We start from the raw sequence: 18781 nt of genomic DNA on the forward strand, positions 1-18781 counted from the left end.
TAGTTTAAAAGCTGAAACTCTTACCAAGGTTATTCTCATCTATTCTAAAATTGAGAGAAAAAAAAGTTACCGCCTTTGATCTAAAGGGTTGCCAGATATTTATGAACTATTCCGTTTAACTTTAACTTTAAAATTTTTATTATTTCATTCACTTCTATTTTTTTTATAAAGAAAATTGTACAAATAAAGATCTAGAATATAGGGTAATATGAATAAACAAACTATACCATAAAAATAAATGAAATACAAAATCTAAAATCTCCTCTGTCAACTGGCCTGGCCCTGGAGATTTTAGCCTTCAGCTAAATAACCCACAGAAAGTGTTTTTTTTTTTTTTTTGGATAAACAGAAGAGCATCTGCTCCAAAAGTCATGATAAAACTGTTGAACAATGATGTGGAAGTGTGTGGAATCCAGGTTTAGAAGATAAGCATCTCCAATCCAGTATTTTTGAAACGGTTTGATTTGCCGTTATTACAATATCAAGAAACATAGACTTCTCTTATTACAGTTGTATAGTTAGGACACAGAGCTTCAGAAAAGCAGCAATGCACCATGTTCGACAGAGACAATCTGGAAAAAAGTGAAGGGTTTAGAACCATTCCGAGATATTGTAAGGACTAAAGCGAATTCAAACTGAGGTCCGGGTCAGAATCAATAACCAAGCAGAGAGGGTTAGGGTTGGGGACTGTGGTGAGTGTGTGTGTGTGTGTGTGTGTGTGTGTGTGTGTGTGTGTGTGTGTGTGTGTGTGTGTGTGTGTGTGTGTGTGTGTGTGTGTGTGTGTGCGTGTGTGTGTGTGTGTGTGCGTGTGTGTGTGTGTTTACCAAGTGCAGGTGAAGCTGATCAGAAGTCCTGAGGTTGGAGGTGTGGATCACATGACTTGTCATGATGTGTGATGCATTTTGTAGTTTGGGTGAAGTGTTTGAGTTTCATGACTTTATCCAATGACATGAGTCAAATTTAATGTTATAAACTTTTTAGAGTGAAGACACGAATAATATTGAAGCCAGAAAACTTTAAAAATTTACAACTGCTTTTTGTGCTACAAACCTGTTAGCTCTTTTTTATTTTTCGGTGAATAATAGATTGGAGAGAAATGTATGAATGTGAATATAAGAACTGAAAAAAATATTTAGATTTATTTATTTTATTAATTTAAATTAATTTTAACTTGTTCCTGTTTTGCTGACACACACACACACACACACACACACACACACACACACACACACACACACACACACACACACACACACACACACACACACGCACACACACGTAATAATCCCAGATCACACTTTTTCCCCCAGTCTGAGATTTGACGTGAACATTAACTGAAGTTCTTGATCTGAATCTGCATGGATTCCTGCATTATGCTACTGCCACATGATTGGCTGATTAGACACCTGCATACATGTGCATGAGTCTAGGTTTTTTTATTAAAGTAGACCATTGAAAAAAAAAATCCTTGTATTCAGAGTTGGTTTACGCAGCTACACCAATCGATTTTATTTAGGGTATTAAACTCAACTGTGTGTAGTTCACACATCCGAGGTGCATCTGAGGGGGTGATACAAACTGTGGAGTGAATATACACATAGGGGGGATAAAAAAAAACAGAAAGTGAGAAAGAACAGAAAACACACGGGTGGTGGGTCTGTGTGGGCTGAGTATCGATTGGGCAAATGCATGTTCTGTGTTCTCCTTTAGCCACTATAGCGAGCTTGACCTTTCCCTGAGACCCACTCCACTAAATAATGTGTCCCCCCATTCGTCTTTTTCCATTGTTGACTTTTCACTTCGGGTTCTTAGTCTCGCCCACGGTGTCAGCGAGACGCTAGGACGTGTTAGAGTTAATCACTTTCCAGGAGCAGCAACAACATTAATGTTCTGATATTTCAGTCAGAGTCAAAGCCAGCCTTAGTGATAGTTCTGCTATACGTACAGAACGTAGAGAGGATGTGTTTCTCTCAGTCCTAAAGTTGCAGCAACAAGAAGTGCCATATTTCTAAACATATTCTAGTTTTGAAAACCCTTTTTAATATTTGACTCCTTTGTAGAGAGCAAAAATTATTAAATAGAATAAAAACGGTATTTGTTATCTTACATTTTCATGTTATGGGGCAAAATTGTCACCCCAATTAATAAAAAAAAATAATTAAATGGATTTAAAACATTAAATACATAGTTACTGTATAAATATTTTTTATCATTATTATAAGATGCTAAACCATACAAAAAAAATACATGATACAATATTTAAAAAAAAAAATAAATAAAATAATTGAATCCACCTCCAAGTTGTTTGCTAAACACAGTGCTGTAAGAAACCATACGATTATGGAGTTATCTTTGTAACAGGTAAAACCGTGTAGTATGGCTATCATGTTCCAAGCGGTCTGGATGGATAGATTTTATTCTGGCTTAAAAATCCATAATTACTCATGCAGGTGATATGTAATAAATAACAAACAGAAGAAAAATAGTTCCTGGTGTGTTTTGGACCAGGCATCGATTTACTCTGATTTGTGATTGAATCGCAGTAGACTGAGGTGTGTGTGTGTGATGTGATGTTAGCTTGTTCCATACATCTTTAGATAAACACATCTCCAGCCTTGAGTGCTCTGTGTCTCTCACTGACAGTCTCTCATGTTGCATTAAAGCTGTGTGTTGCTGTGATCTGTATACATGCTAGTGCCAGAGAGTCTGACCAGCATGTTAATGACACATTTCCTTTAAGAAGTGGAGTCAAGACCTCCGTCCTTTATAAAACACTGGTCCTGTTCTCTTGATGGGATTGTCCACTGGTTCACTGCCTGCGGGAACACGGAGAGAAATGAGCTACAGCCCCGGGGCTATGAACTCCTTCCCACGTGCCCTTCTTCTATCATTTGTATTTCCAGGCCTTTTATCCCCTCGAGGTGCAAAGCCACATCCTTAATGGCTTTTCTGAAGTGTGAGGAGGGGCAGAGACGAATGTTCTTCTCACACACACACTCGTTCCGGTCATATCGTCTACAGTCTTCATGAAGTCCACACACCAAATCCATCACATGTTCCGTTTGTCTTGTTCACCCTTCATGCACTATTTCACAGGCTGAGGACAGTCATTTATTGTGGTGATTGATCTTCACTTATTGGCGATAGCAGCTTAAGCAACAGTGAGACAACTGGAAATTGTATGTAATCTGTAGAAATCCAACAAGTAACCTTTTTTTGGATTTCACAGGAATTCAGTTCAATTCGATTCTATAGCACATTTAGCAATTCTCATTGTCTCAAAGCAAGAAGAAGAAGAAGAAGAAGAAGAAGAAGAAGAAGAAGAAGAAGAAGAAGAAGAAATGAATATATACAATTAAAGTTTAAAATTATTTTTTAAATATTAACTTAAAATTTAAAATACTATATACAGTATCTATCCCTATCCCTAATAATGTAATCTGGAGGCGACGGCAGCAAGGGAAAACTCCCTGAGAGGTTATGAGGAAGAAACCTTGAGAGAAACCAGACTCAGAAAGGAAGCCATCCTCATTTGGGTGACAATCTACAGTAAATAATTTAAATGTAAATAATGTCATTTCTACAACAGTTTATAATACTGCAACTGAGGAACTAATGGAGTTCACCACAGACCTGATTGCTGATGGAGACCAGGCCATACTGCTCACTGACACAACATTGGTTCAAAAGAAGGCATGAAAGTCTCCGGGCGGCTTCATACACAACAATCCCATGAGACACTGGCTGACCACGCAGATCAATCCCTGGCAGGGGTCACCGGGTGACGAGACTCGAACCAGGGGTAGAACATTAGGATTCCTAGCTCGGGAAACAGACACAGTCTCAATATTTTGAACCCTGGGTGACGACTCAGTGCAGCTAGGAAAGCAATTGAAGCAAACGCTTCAATGTTTGCATTCAAATCTGCTCAGAAAATCTTTCATTTTAAATAGCAGCAGTATTCAGAATGTATTCTGTATTATCTGTATTCTGTATTATCATTCCTAATAACAACAGCCAGTAGTGTTGCGAGGGTGGGACTTCAGCCCCTCATGTGTTGTCAAAAGCATCTGGTCTTTTGAAGACTAAAAAATTTTACACTACAATGATTTCCCAGTTCAAAGAAACCTGACCTCGTCACAACCTCTATGTGTTGGACACAGATGCCTTCATAGGAACAAAATCAGACCCAAATGCAAAGATAGCATCACGAACCATTACAAACATGAAACCAAAAACCAGGTAACAAAAGACAAAGACTCAGCAAAAACACCCAAGACAACAGGTATAAATAGGAAAAGTATTTCAGAGAAACATAAGGAACAGGTGTGCAGAGTAGGGATGGGAATTCAGGCTAGGGTGGGGCAAAGACACATGAACACAAACAAACAAAAACACATGGCACATAAACATAACTGGACTGGACTGAATGACTACAGGCCTGTCGCTCTGACATCTGTTGTCATGAAGACCTTCGAACAGCTGGTATTGGCCCACCTAAAGTCTGTCACAGAACGGATGCTGGATCCCCTACAGTTTGCCTACCGTGCAAACAGATCAGTGGATGAGGCAGTCAACATTGGACTGCACTACCTTCTGCAACACCTGGACTGACCAGGGACATATACCCTGTTTCTGTTTGTTGACTTCAGTTCGGCTTTTAATACTATAATTCCGGAAATTCTCCACTCCAAACTCCTAAGTATCACTGTACCCCCTTCCATCTGTCAGTGGATCACCAGCTTCCTGACAGACAGGAAACAACAGGTGAAACTGGGAGGTGTCACCTCCAGCATTCGGACAATCAGCACTGGCGCTCCACAGGGTTGTGTCCTCTCCCCACTGTTATTCTCCCTATACACTAATGACTGCACTTCAAGTGACCAAACTGGTAAACTCCTGAAATTTGCAGATGATGCTGCACTCATCGGTCTCATCCAAGATGGCGATGAGTCTGCAGACCAGATGCTGCAGTCAGAACAGTCTGGACCTAAACACCCTCAAAACTGTGGAGATGACAGTGGACTTTAGGAAATACCCCTCAACACTACTCCCCGTCACAATATCCAACAGCCCGGTGTCATCTGTGGAGACTTTCAGGTTTCTGGGCACTACCATTTCCCAAGACCTGAAATGGGAGTGCAACATAAACTCCGTCATCAAAAAGGCCCAGCAGAGGCTGTACTTTCTACACCAATTAAGGAAGGATGGTCTACCAACAGCTGTTGATGCTGTTCTACACTGCGGTCATAGAATCTCTCCTGTGCACATCCATCACCATCTGGTTTGGTGCAGCAACAAAAAGACAGGAACAGACTGCAACGCAAAGAAAAAATAATTGGCGCCCCCCTGCCCACTCTCCAGGACTTGTACGACACAAGAATCAGAGACTGGGCAGGGAAAATCACTACTGACCCTTCGCACCCTGCACATAACCTCTTTCAGCTCCTCCCTTCTGGCAGGCGCTACAGAACTCTGCTCACTAAAACTGCCAGACACAGGAACAGTTTCTTTCCCCAGGCAATCATCTTGATCAACAACTCACCATAATAAATTATATTCACTGCTTCTCATCATAAGTACTGCATTATCAGGACTGTCAGTCATCAAATCATCTGTATATTACACACTACTGCTGCTCTATATTGTACAAAAGCATAATACTGCACAATATTGTTATTTGAACACCCACACTGATTCATATTCTACTGTATATTCATATTTTATATATTTCTTTTCATTCTATATTCATATTTTATACTCATTCCATCTATATTGTATCCCATTGTCTGCATTGTCTTGTATAGTTTGTATAGTATTGTGTATGTATGACTTTTGAGAGTCACAAACTGCTGGAACCAAACTCCTTGTGTGTGTCAACACACTTGGCTGATTCTGATAACACACTGCCGAAGCGCCCCCTAGTGTACTGCCAGAGAATCGTCAAGCTGTGAAACCATGATATTTCACAAGGAACAATGTCAAAAGCTTGGTATTCATGGAGTCCTTTATGTAACATTTTTTTTCAACTTTGTAGTTTTATGATGTCTTCATGGCAAGCTGCGTTTTTTTCATCATACGAATTTCAAGTAAGTATAAAAACTTACCTCAGATCTAAGACGAACCTTTCTCACGTCTCACAGCCTTCAGTGTCAGACATCGAGTTTGAGAACTGAATACAGAGTCTAGTATGTTTCATAATATATTTTTTTTCCAATTGCTATAAAAACCAAAGTCACATTCTCAAAACTTCACACAGACGTCTGTGCAGAACAAACTGTCAATCACTTTTCATTGCTTTCACATAAAATCCAGTCAGTGATCTTTCAAAATCCATGAACTCCATGAACATCCATCATTTGTTATTCAACACAGTGCTTTCAAAAACCTCAGTTTTTATTTCGAACACTGAAGCCACTTTTTTCCCCAAAACCCTTCATACAGTCTGCATTATTAACAAGGATCTTGTCCAAAACTCGCTCAAAAACAACCAACAAAAAGTATGAATTACTGTATTCATATCATCATATCACTCAGTGTTCACATGCCATTTTTTCCCCATATCATTTCTATTAGTTTATTTTTCCCCCACTTTATTTTCTATTAGACTGCATTTACTTTATCTCAGTTATCACACGCACAGTAAAAGCATTTCACTTCCATGACGTACTGTGTACGATATTGTATGTGACAGAAAATTTGAATTTGAATTTGAAAAGCAGAAATTTTTACCCCAATTTGGTCCAAGTTCAGACTGTCAAGTTCGGCTGGAGAAATACAACCGATATTCTTATTTCGGTGTAAAATCAGGTGAGCAAATAATACAGGTAATCTTGTCTGTCTGGTTCTAAAATGAGCATGAAGATGCAGGGGAAGTCGTAGAAAGTTAAACGGCTCCTGAAAGCTTTCAGTATGCATTTACACAAACTATCAGTGAGAAATAATCATTCTATGAAAAGCTTGAATTTGCGTATGCATGTGACTGTAATGACAATTCAGTGGTTGGTTCCATGCTTGAGGGCTACAAAAAACACACAAATGCACACACACACACACACACACACACACACACACACACACACACACACACACACACACAGAGTGAAGCCATGCGCCACTGACTGCAACCCCGCTGTGCTATAAACGGCTATGAATAAAACACACAGCAGGAGGCTGCTGGCCCTTACAGCTCATTACGCACACACACACACACACACACACACACACACACACACACACACACACACACACACACACACACACACACACACACACACACAGACACTCACACACACAAACACACACACAAAACAGAGTTAATATTCATTTTGGTTTGAAAACACACAGAGTTTCTCTGCAGCTCTGATAAAGCCCAGTTATGTTTTTTTTTTTTTTTGCTCGAGGAGTAACACAAGTCGACTATATGATGAAATCGAGACACACAAGCACAAGACACCCTCTTCTTCTAAGCTTTGGGGGTATTTTCCAGCTCACTACACCACAAAAAAGATGTTGAAGGATGGATTTTAAAGAAGAACGTGGCCTGAATTGCAGATACCGGCGGCCACACGATTAGTTTAACGTGAAAACGCTTAACGGGTAAATGAGTCACATAAGTGGAGTTAATTTCAGATAACAGGAGTTAAAATCAGTGGCTGGTGACTTAGAATTAGAATTATAGACTTTAATGCATAGAATCGTTACAAAACCAAAAATACTGTCCATAATTTAATTTAGATAAAATAAATAGAGCCTGAAAAAGCTCTTTGCTGAGCGCACTGATGACTTTCTCCTCATTTAAGAGATCACAGAGATCACAAAACTTTGGACTTCTGATAGGTCCCAGAATATCAAAGCACACTAAATTAAACTAACTAAATTTGACTAAATTAATACTAGATTAAAGACATATCTCTTCAGCCACGCATACACATAAAACATCCCATAACCTTGTGCTCCAGTACATCTGACCAAACACACATTATCTAGTGCTGGTTGATATTATGAACAGCATCTATGCTAATTTCTCTCCACTTGCTTCTCTCTTTCTGCCCATCCTGAGGCATCTAGAGATGTACCAGTTCCAGTTGGATAAAGATTTCAGACATTCAGTGAGAAGATGTCAACTCCATGTGGTCTTTGAGGACAACAACCTCCTAATCAATACATAGTTGTCACACTGTACAGTACCTGATGGTAGAAAGGACATTATTCGTAATAACACTCTCTGTTGTTTCTAACAGTTTATAATCACACCTTCCAGTGTCACCCAAATGAGGATGAGGTTCACTTGTGAGTCTGGTTCCTCTCAAGGTTTCATCCTCTTCGATCTAAGGGAGTTTTTCCTCACCACAGTCACCACAGGCTTGTTCATTAGGGATGAATACAAACACATTTAAATATAAGTCTAATATTAATCTTGAACTTTTTGTACTTTATTCCTTATGTTCATGTCAAGCTGCTTTGAGACAATGTCCATTGTTAAAAGCTCTACACAAATAAAATTAAATTGAATTGAGTTGAAATTAGGATGTAAATATATACAACCTAAGAAGGTTGTTAACAGCTGAAATGCCATGTAATGGATCACATCATGACACCATGGTGTTGAATCTCATTTAGATTGAGAGAAAGAAAAAAGACGGAGCGAAACCTCTCAAGTTTTGAAGACAGGCAAGCGTAACAACCCCCACCCCCACCCCAAAAAAAATAAAAAAATAAAAATGAAAAAATGAAAAAAAAGTAAATTAAAACAATTCAGTATATGATGGTGTAGAAAAATAATCAAGGTCGGGGTGGAAACGATCTCCGCTTCATCACACCGCTGTCCTCATGTGCTTTATTCCATACTTTAGTCCTCACTACATTTAACTTTGCGAATGAACAGAACACGCACAAGATGAATTGTATCATTGTTTTCTCAAAAACACAATCATGTACATACATGCTGCTCACTTATTATTGTGGTTCAGTTTGTGCTGATTACAGTGATATTAGAGTTTAGCCATTTCTATCTTTATAAGCAACTGAAAAAAGCACAAATGTCAGGCTATGACAAAACTTTTCCAGACCCTAAAAAATACCCTTAGACCTCAGAGGGTTAAATGTTGTTATGTAATGAGAAGTTACGAGTGCCTGTGTTCAAGAGTTTAAAAGATTTTAGAGATTTTCAGAGATTATGCTCAAATTATACAAGTCAATACTCAAATATATTTTTTCAGTGTTCACAAATGACTATTGTTGCTTACATAAATACATGTTTAAGTTCATGTAGATATAAACATATGGTTAACATGTAATGTTCCTGTGGGTCAGAGAGCAATATGGACGTGAACAAGCTGTGACATGCGGCTTCTAAAAACTTATAAACTCTGTATATGGTCCAAGAGACACACATAGTGTTTGTTTCTTTCATGTTTAGTATTCAGAATGATGTGGTGTCTTCAGAAACTACAGAGATAGAGAGAGAGAGAGAGAGAGAGAGAGAGAGAGAGAGAGAGAGAGAGAGAGAGAGAGAGAGAGAGAGATAGAGAGCACAAAGTAAAATTACACAAGCCATCTGTATGATTGGTGGCCGTTATTTATTGGATCAGTGCAGCTTTACCTTCACTGTTCAGCTTAATGATTGGATTGAATTCAGCTTCAGTTGTAGAAATGAAAGATTCTAGATGTCAGTAAAACATTGTGTGGAAATAATGAATTTTTATTTCTAAATAAAATATGAATCTGATTGTGTTTGTATTTGATGATGTTTTAAGCAGAGATGTAGTTTTGTTTGTTTTTATTTAAACAGACATCAGCAGCTGAACTGTATACAATTTTTGATCAAATTAAATTCTGCAGTAAAACTCAGAGTAAACTGTAAATGATCTTTATTTATATGTGATTTGTAATTACAAAGTTTAACAGTCATAATGTCACATAATGATAACAAACAGACTGTAGGATTACAATTAAAACCAGGTATTAAAATAACATGTACAGCAGTTTAAAAGGATATATGTATATAAAATCTAACCAAAAAAGTAAACAAATTCTTTTTACTCTTACAATCTGATGATTGAATTTGTGAGGTTTAAATTCATTCAGTCTTAAATACAGGAGAGATGATCAGTGGTGTTGAATTTTTACCTCCTTTATTTAAACAAGGACTGAAGTATGGATAGAGTTTCTCAGTGAAAGTCTGACCAGTGAAAGAGTAGATATGAGTATACTGATTCTCATTAATCTGTACCACAGCCCAGAATCCATCCTCAGGAGTCAGTGTAATCTCACCCGTCCTGTTAATGTTCTCTGTGGCCACTTCAACATCCCAGCCAGTATTCCCTCTGACTTGCACCTCATAATAAAATCTCCCTGAGCAGAAACTCTGATTTCCCCAGAACACATGGACATGTATAAAACCTCTGTGGTGTATAAGGGAGATTCTGAATTTTTCCATGTGTCACTTGTTTTCATCAGCAGACAGGATGAGTTCGGGATGAGCTGTATCAGGATCCAGAGTCACATCCACTGAGAGAAACACACAGTGTGTGATATGAGTAAACATGTAGAAAATATTAAATCATCATCCAGTGGATCATATTCATTATTGGTTTATAAAAAGATTTGTAGAAGATTTTTTAAAAGTTCTCTTAAAAAATAAAATTCCCATAATTTTATCTAGCATTCAATCAATCTACTGATTCAGTCCATCCATTCATGTCTAATCTATCTGTTGTCCACAAACAATTGTTTCATTGAAAATATTACACAGAGCATAAGTCCACATGAAGGCAGTCTGTAACTGATTAAAACAGTCCCCTTTCGGAACTCGAGCTGCATCGAAACGCTATGGGAACGCCCCTGCGTGACCGCGCTCTGAACCACGTGTGTAATCTGACCAATAGGCGTTGGGACGTGACGTCATCGGCGGGTGACGTCGTGTAAACAGGAAGCTACAAATGGCTGCGAGATGGACAAGATGCTAGCTTCTGCTCATTCAGGTAAGTGCTGTTTTTCTGATACTGTGTTTCTGATCGAGTGATGGCTAGCAGACAGAATTTCTGTAAGTGTGTTTTTCCGTGTCCCTGTTTCATTACCAGGAAGGATTCGCATGATCGGTGTGTTGTTTGCTTGGGAGTGGAGCATGCACAATCGGCTCTCGAGGGAGTCGATTGCTCGCATTGTAGTCGCATGACTATGCGCATGCTTCACTCTCGAGGAGCGCTCTTCGAGAAGAGCTCTCTCCCTCGCTGCTCCGGTCCCGCTCTTGCTGAGGTAAAGCGGCACCGGCACTTGTGGGGCTCGCAGGCCGATATAGCAGCGGGATTGGAGGCGGATGAGTCCTCTCCAGCCTTGTCTGCTCCGGTTCCCTCAGACAAGCAGGCCGGATGGCTGCTTCATCTCCCGGTGTGAGCAGCACGGCATTACATGTCTCTCCCTCCGAGGAAGGAGAGCTGATGGATGCTAGTGAGCCCGTGGGCTCCTCACAGCCTGTGCTGTACGAGGAGCTCATTGAGGTTGTGACACGAGCCGTTGCCAAGCTGGATTTAGACGGCCCTGGTGGCCACAAAAAGGCATCTGTGGCTCATTTTGTCCGACCTCCCGGACAAGGATTGAGCTGTGCTGTTGGACGCACCGATGGCTCCTCCTGGACTGTTTGGCAATGCTGTGACGGCGTTTATGAACAAGTTCCAGGAGTCTAAAAAGCAGTCGGTTGCGTTTCAGCAGTACCTCCCTCGGCGATCTGGTGGGGCTGTTCGGCAGCACCGCGAAGCCCAGAAACAGAGCGTGGCCACCCGAACCCTGCGGGCGGGGCCTAAGGGCCAAAGGCGACGCCAGGCCGTTGGTTCTGCCACAGGATGTGCATCAGAGCACGGCCCCCCTCCAGCAGGCACCTCCCTCCACTTCCGCCCAAAGTCTCGGTACGGACGGGGGAGACCCGCCGCCTCTCAGGATGTGTCAATGGCTGCAGTACGTTGCTCCGGCCGTTCGAGTCATGGAGGCCGGTCTGCCAGCTCTGCCACAAGATGTGCCTCAGGGCGCGGCTTCCCTCCAGCAGTTTGCTCCCCACCTTTCGTTCGTTGTGGAGGGGGAAAGTCCGCCGCCTCTTGCGAGGTGCCATCAGCTGCAGGGCTCGGCCCCAGCTGCTCTGAGGGGGTCAGAGGCCAGCCCCGAGGGGCTGGTTCCCCTGAGGAACGCTGCCAGGAGTCTCCCGGTGGGTCCTGCGGACCATAGAGGATGGCTACACGGTCCAGTTTGCGTCCTCTCCTCCCCGTTTTAATGGGATGTGTCCCACCTTGGTGGGGGACCCGAGCAGGCTCTGGTCCTGGAATGAGAAGTGTGCACACTCCTGATGAAAGGAACCATCGAGGTAGTTCTGGCCTTGGTTTGAGAGTCAGGCTTCTACAGCCCATACTTCGTCATTCCGAAGAAGGATGGCGGGTTGCGTCCTATTCTAGATCTACACTCCTTTAACCGCTCTCTCAGGAGGATCGGGTTCAGGATGCTCACCCTCAATGAGGTCGTGACTCAGATCAGGTCCAGGGACTGGTTCATCACAATAGATCTGGAAGACGCATACTTTCACGTTTCCATCCTCCCTGCACACAGGAGGTTCCTGAGGAAATTCCCCCCAGGAGAGATCTCCTCTCACAGGCGGGCGGAACCCTAGTGCACCCCCGCCCAGAGCTGTGAAATGTGGCTGTGTCCCCTGAGGGGGCACAGTTCATAGCGGCTGGTCTCTCTAAAGAGGTAGTACCGTACAGTTCATACCAGCTGGTCTCTCCACTCCAGAGCTTCCTCCACGAGGAGGTCGTATGCGATGGTGACTGTTTACGTCGTGGTGCAAGCACCATGGCCTGGAACCAGTTAACTGCCCAATCGGCTCAGTTCTGGAGTTCTTACAGGAGCAGTTTGCCGTTAACCCCCTTGACCCTGAAGGTTTACATGTCCGCAATCGCGGCATGTAGCACCCCTCCGGCGCCCGGAGGCTGAGGTCCGGGACGCGACCATATTAAAATGTACATATCAGCATTACACCACTGCATCATCAGACTTATTTTCATCTGTAGATCTCTCCATCATTATTAGATTTCAGATCAGTTATTGGTTGATTTTATTTAGGTTTTTTAAAACATATATCTAAAACATCTACTTAATTGTGTTATTAGAAACTTTTTTTTATCAAATCTACAGTACAAAATAATTTCTCACCTGTTTCCTTTAACTTGTCAGTGACTAATTTAGTGAGTTTCTCATTCAGAGTCTGCTGAAGCTGAGACAGAGCTGTCCTCACAGTGTCCACACCCACATCAGTGCTGATCTCAGTCCAGTTCTTGGTGTGTGGAGGGCTGCACATGGAGGAATAAATCTACAGCAGAGCAGGAGAGAGGAGAAATCCCTCAGCATGATTGTTCTGTGATGTTCTGCATTGTCAGTCAGCAGAGAGAGGAACACTGACCTGTTGGAGGTGGAGATGATCCTCAGTGTGTGTGAGTTGCTCCAGCTCAGTGTCTCTCCTCTTTAGCACACTGATTTCCTGCTCCAGCTCTTTAATGAGTCCTTCAGCCTGCCTCTCTGCTGCTTTCTGCTTCTCCTCCATCATCTCCAGCAGCTCAGCCTGACTTCTCTCAATGGAGCGAATCAGAGCAGTGAAGACTTCAACAATGTCTGCTTTCTCTTTCTCTGTGCTTCTCTAAAGGCGGAATGCATTTTCACTTCCATCAGATAACACTGATAATGAACTTTGTTCATTTCTACAAATAAGAATAAAACTACTGAATGTATCAGATATTAACTCATGTCATGTTTGTACACACTTTGCTTTGTTCTACTGAGTGTTTGATCTCTTCTATCTTCTTCAGTCGGTCCTGAATCATCTGCTGCACTTCAGTCTGTGTTTCCATCAACTGAGTCTGAGGACAGAGAAGACAACTAATAATTTTGTTAAAAAAAGTAATTTGGCTAAATTTAAATAACAATCTTCCTATCCGATCTCCTACTGGAAGTTAATCTGTGTTTCCCACCTTATTCTTTCTTCTCTCCTCCTCTATAGGAATGGTGTTGTGATTCTTGTGGTCTGTCTCAATACAGAATTGACACACACACTTCTGATCATCTCTACAGAACAGCTCCAGAGCTCTCTCATGTTTCTTGCATATGTTGGCCTCCAGGTTCTCCACAGGGTTTATTAGTTTGTGTTTCTTTAATGTTGGAACATGATAATGTGGCTCTAAATGAATTTTACAGAAACTCAGTCCACAATCCAGACAGGATTTTAGGGCCTTCAGCTTCTCTCCACTGCAGGCATCACAAAGAACCTCGGGTTTGTCAGAACCACTTTTCTTCTTGAAGTGATCTGCAACCTCTCTCAGTGTTGTATTGATCTTCAGTTCAGGTCTCTTGGTGAATATCTGGTTACATAATGGACAGTGACAGTGTTGATTCTTGTCCCAGCACTGTGTAAGGCAACTATTACAGAAGTTGTGTCCACATGGAGTGGTGACTGGATCAGTGAGCACATCCACACAGATCGGACACAGCAGCTGATCGAACAAAAACAGGAGACTGCTGGAGTCATGAGAAACTAGAAAAGAAAATGTTACACATTGTTGATAAATGATGTAAATAGAGTCAACTGCATCTGTAGCTTAGGTGTGAAAATCACAGACCAGAATGTCTAGAAGTTTTCTTAAACTGTGTAAAGGTACTTGTTGGGGTGTCAGTAACTGTTAGTGTAAAAATTTTATTTTTGTAGAATAAATTCATGAATTTTTCAGTGAAAAATGGTTGTCATCTGACATCACTGATTAAACATCAGCTCTGTTTGGATGATGAGTGGATGCAGAGTTTATTTAAACAGCATTGTCCTGCTAGTTGTGTGTGGGTTGTCGGGTGGGTGCTGGTGTGGTTGTGTGAGAGAGTGAGCTGTTTTTGGGAGGCTTTTTAAATCTCTCCCAGTAGTTTGTATTTACTGTTTGGTGATTGTACTTTGATTGAGCTTTGTTTAATATTTTGTTATTCATTCTGTTGATGGAATTGACATCTCTGTAACAGGAAGTTTTTCTTTTGGTTGTAAGTTAATATTTGTTACAGTTTTTCATTCTTTATTTGTTGAGTTCTATTGATAATTTGGAAAGGGGTTAGTAGGGAAGGGGTGCCATTTCTTTTGGATCTTGTTTTCTCCTGTTTATGTTAGTAATGTAGTTAGTGTATTGTGTATTGTGTTGTAATCTTTGTTTTTTATTTTCTTTTGTAGCTTATTTAGTTTCTCCCTAAATTAGTTAGATGTGTTCTGCTTATTGTTTTGTCCTGATCCCCCCTTGAAGTTTTCAAACCCTCCTGCACTTCATGTTTGTGAATAAATGAGCTTTGTTCATTTTGACTCAGTTGTATAGTGACATTCTTATTTGTGACAGGATTGGGGTTGAGTTGTTGATCCTCACATTTGACACACACCACCTTTTATTCTGTTACTCATCCCTCCATCCCCAGACTCCTTTTGTTCCCTGGGATTGTAACAAAGTATCACTGCCGAGCTCCAACAATCACACGTTTTTAGTCAACAAAGTGACATTTTTCAGCCTGTAGTTTCATGTTAATGTTCATTTACAGATTCCTAGATTATTAATCTTTTATAAGTCTTAGACTTTTGGACGTCAATGTGTATTTAAAATGTTGTGTTATACATTGTTTGGTGTTACATTATACATTTTGAAGTTATTTTGTTATTTACAAAGTTTAAGTGTTGCAATGGTTTTGTTTTATAAAGTTTGTAATAATCATTATCAATATTCAAGATAAATATTACATAACACATTACTGTGATGTAATATTTTACTATGAAAGTTGTCTGACCTTCTGTGCACGTGACTAGAATTTATTTGTGACTAGAAATTGTTATTACCAGAGAGAATCTGTGTACAATATTAGAGGGTCCGAAGGAGCTGGAGACGTGATGGTGAGACTCAGGTTCATAAACAACTTAAGCAGACCTTGGTAAGGTCCTCCTGATCAGTAGATGATCGAGCGTTGTGCATCTAGCCAATGATTGGTGATGTTTTACTTTCTTCTGGTTTCTGTCTATAAATCATTCCTATATAACCTCAATGTAATAAATGTTCTAGGCCCTTCCTCTCTCATGATACACCAGGAGCGCTGGGTCCTGCTGTGCAGCAGCACAAATACATTGTGAACCATTTCACTCTTCCTCATTCTGAACAGTGTGCTATTTTTATTTTCTCAAAAACTTCCACAACAATAATCAGTCACAGATTTTGCTAAATATATTATTTGGTAACTATTTTACATCTTTCTTTAACAGTTTCTATGTATTTGTTATTATTTGTATATTTTCTGTCTAGTTTCTACAGACATTTAGAGCAGTTACATAGAGACAGTTTTCATGTTGCTTATTTTCAAGGTTTTGTTTTTTTAATCATTTAAATTTTAATCAGTCACCCTGATTAAATAACTCACCATAATTGTATTTCCAGCTTCATATCTACAAGTATTGCATTATCAGATCTGTCAGTCATCACATTATCTGTGTATGTTACACACACTACTGCTGCTGCATATTGCACAAAAGCAAAATATTACACAATGTTGTTATTAGCACTACCATGCACTTCTCACACTCTATGTACAGAACTGACCAGTTATATATTCTGTATTCATATTTAATACTCATACTGTCTGTATTGTATCACATTGTCTGCATTTTCTTGTATAGTCTGTATTGTCCTGTCTTGTATAATATAATGTTATATATGTTTGTACTTTTGAGAGTCACGTACAGCTGGAACCAAGTTCCTTGAGTGTGTCAACACACTTGGCCAATAAACCTGATTCTGATTCTAATTCAGATTCATTTTTCTGCCTTTCAGTGTCAGTGAAATAAATTACTCACTCACTCACTACTTTTCTAACGCTTATCTGAGCCTGTGCCTATCTCAGGCGTCATCAGGCATCAAGGTAGGATACACTCTGGACGGAGTGCCAACCCATCACAGAGCACACACACTCTCAATCACTCACACAATCACACACTACGGATAATTTTCCAGAGATGCCAACCATGCATGTCTTTCGACCGGGGGAAAAACCGGAGTACCCGGAGGAAACCCCCGAGGCACACACAAGGTGGAGGCAGGAATCGAACCCGACCCTGGAGGTGTGAGGCGAACGTGCTAACCACTAATCCACCGTGCCCCCTTTTAATATACAAATATTAAATATATAAATATTAAAATAGTAAACAAAACATTTCACTCTTATATATCTATGCAAAAAAATACAAACTACTGTATAAATAAATAAAACAATAAATATAATATAAAAATATAAATATAATTCTAATGATATTTACATATCTTATTTCTTACATTTCAATACATATTTAATTATTGAATTATATATTGAAATATGTAACTAATAAAGTAAAATAAATCCTAGATAGTTATAGGATCAGTATAAATAAATGTCTTTCTAATATGTTTGTGTAATATAACACAACTCTTATTCTTGTTACATAAGGCAGTTAAGACAATTAAGCTATTCACTGAAATCATTTTTATGACAATATAGATTAATAATAGTGACAGTCCTTCATTAAAACATGTAGAATATCTATAATTACTAAACATGCAGAAAACTAATCATGCATAAACTGTATAACTTACATAATTCTGGTTCTTCCATGTTCCCCCTTCTTCTGCCTTCTGTTGGTGATGAAGATTCAGCCATTTACTTCCTCCTGTGTTTTTAACCTTTACGGTAAGAAATCACATCATTCAATCCACACATGTAACAGTATGAGGTTTTACTGATTAGTCTGTTTAACTCAGTTATGTCTGTCTGCGGTGTTAATGAATGACACTAAAAGCATTTAGTCTGTGATTTAAAACACTTGTAAACATTCTCATTATGAGATTGTAATAAACACAGAATTTAACTGATCTTTCTCTCAGCTTTCAGCACAATAACTGTATCATTCACAGTTTCTCACATCCAGATAAGTGTTTAAGTTTGTGTTCAAGTTTCACCCAGAGCTTACCACAGTCTGTATTGTCCTGTCTTGTGTAGTATAATGTTATATATGTCTTTACTTTTGAGAGTCACAAACAGCTGGAACCAAGTTCCTTGTGTGTGTCAATAAACCTGATTCTGATTCTGATTCATTTTTCTGCCTTTCAGTCTCAGTGAAATAAACTGACAAAAATTGACACTTTTTCATTGTAACTTTGAACAAATATTTTAAACTCATGGTATCTTAAGTATGTAACCTAGTGAATCAGCATAAATGTATTCAATGATAGAGATTTAAGCACTTATGTACGTCGCTCTGGATATGGGGGTCTGCCAAATGCTGTAAATGTAAATGTAAATGTACTGTAAGTGTAGCGGACCCCATACTAATGACGACCAAAACTTTACTGATGGTCTTAATGAAGTTTTATTGAGCCTTGATTGCCTCCAAAAGATGCCCTTTAGGGTGGGGTGTTTACAAAAATATAAAACTTTAGAGCACCCTGCGATGGGTTGGCACTCCGTCCAGGGTGTATCCTGCCTTGATGCCCGATGACGCCTGAGATAGGCACAGGCTCCCCGTGACCCGAGGTAGTTCGGATAAAAGCGGTAGAAAATGAGTGAGAGTGAGTGAGTAAAACTTTAGAGCTGAGAACCGTAGTGCTGTGATGCTTTTCACAACTGCGATCCGTGACTTCAATGTATGCTGCCGCTTGTCAAAATAAGAGTCCCGCATTACATTTATAGTAAATGAAACTTTTGGAGAAAT

At 40.0% G+C, this 18781-nt stretch overlaps 1 protein-coding gene across 3 annotated transcripts in view; it reads right to left on the bottom strand.

Moving 5' to 3' along the window:
• LOC113640491 (E3 ubiquitin-protein ligase TRIM47-like) overlaps positions 1–18149 on the bottom strand; it is an 18857-nt gene extending 708 nt beyond the window's left edge. Inside the window, exons 1-7 of one of the 3 annotated variants that reach the window (XM_047821072.1) lie at positions 18041–18149; positions 17667–17753; positions 14479–14569; positions 14010–14445; positions 13803–13898; positions 13445–13678; positions 13198–13354 (exon numbers count right to left, since the gene is read on the bottom strand). In XM_047821072.1, the coding sequence (XP_047677028.1) occupies positions 13198–13354; positions 13445–13678; positions 13803–13898; positions 14010–14445; positions 14479–14569; positions 17667–17730 (1078 nt within the window). In that variant the 5' untranslated portion in view covers positions 17731–17753; positions 18041–18149. Of the gene's footprint in view, positions 1–9874; positions 10513–13197; positions 13355–13444; positions 13679–13802; positions 13899–14009; positions 14570–17666; positions 17754–18040 lie in introns of those variants that run through there. The other 2 variants (XM_047821073.1, XM_047821071.1) reach the window with 2 other exon arrangements.
• Positions 18150–18781: the final 632 nt, after the last annotated feature.

The sequence above is a fragment of the Tachysurus fulvidraco genome, chromosome 12 (assembly GCF_022655615.1).
Source record: "Tachysurus fulvidraco isolate hzauxx_2018 chromosome 12, HZAU_PFXX_2.0, whole genome shotgun sequence".
Lineage (NCBI taxonomy): Eukaryota > Metazoa > Chordata > Actinopteri > Siluriformes > Bagridae > Tachysurus > Tachysurus fulvidraco.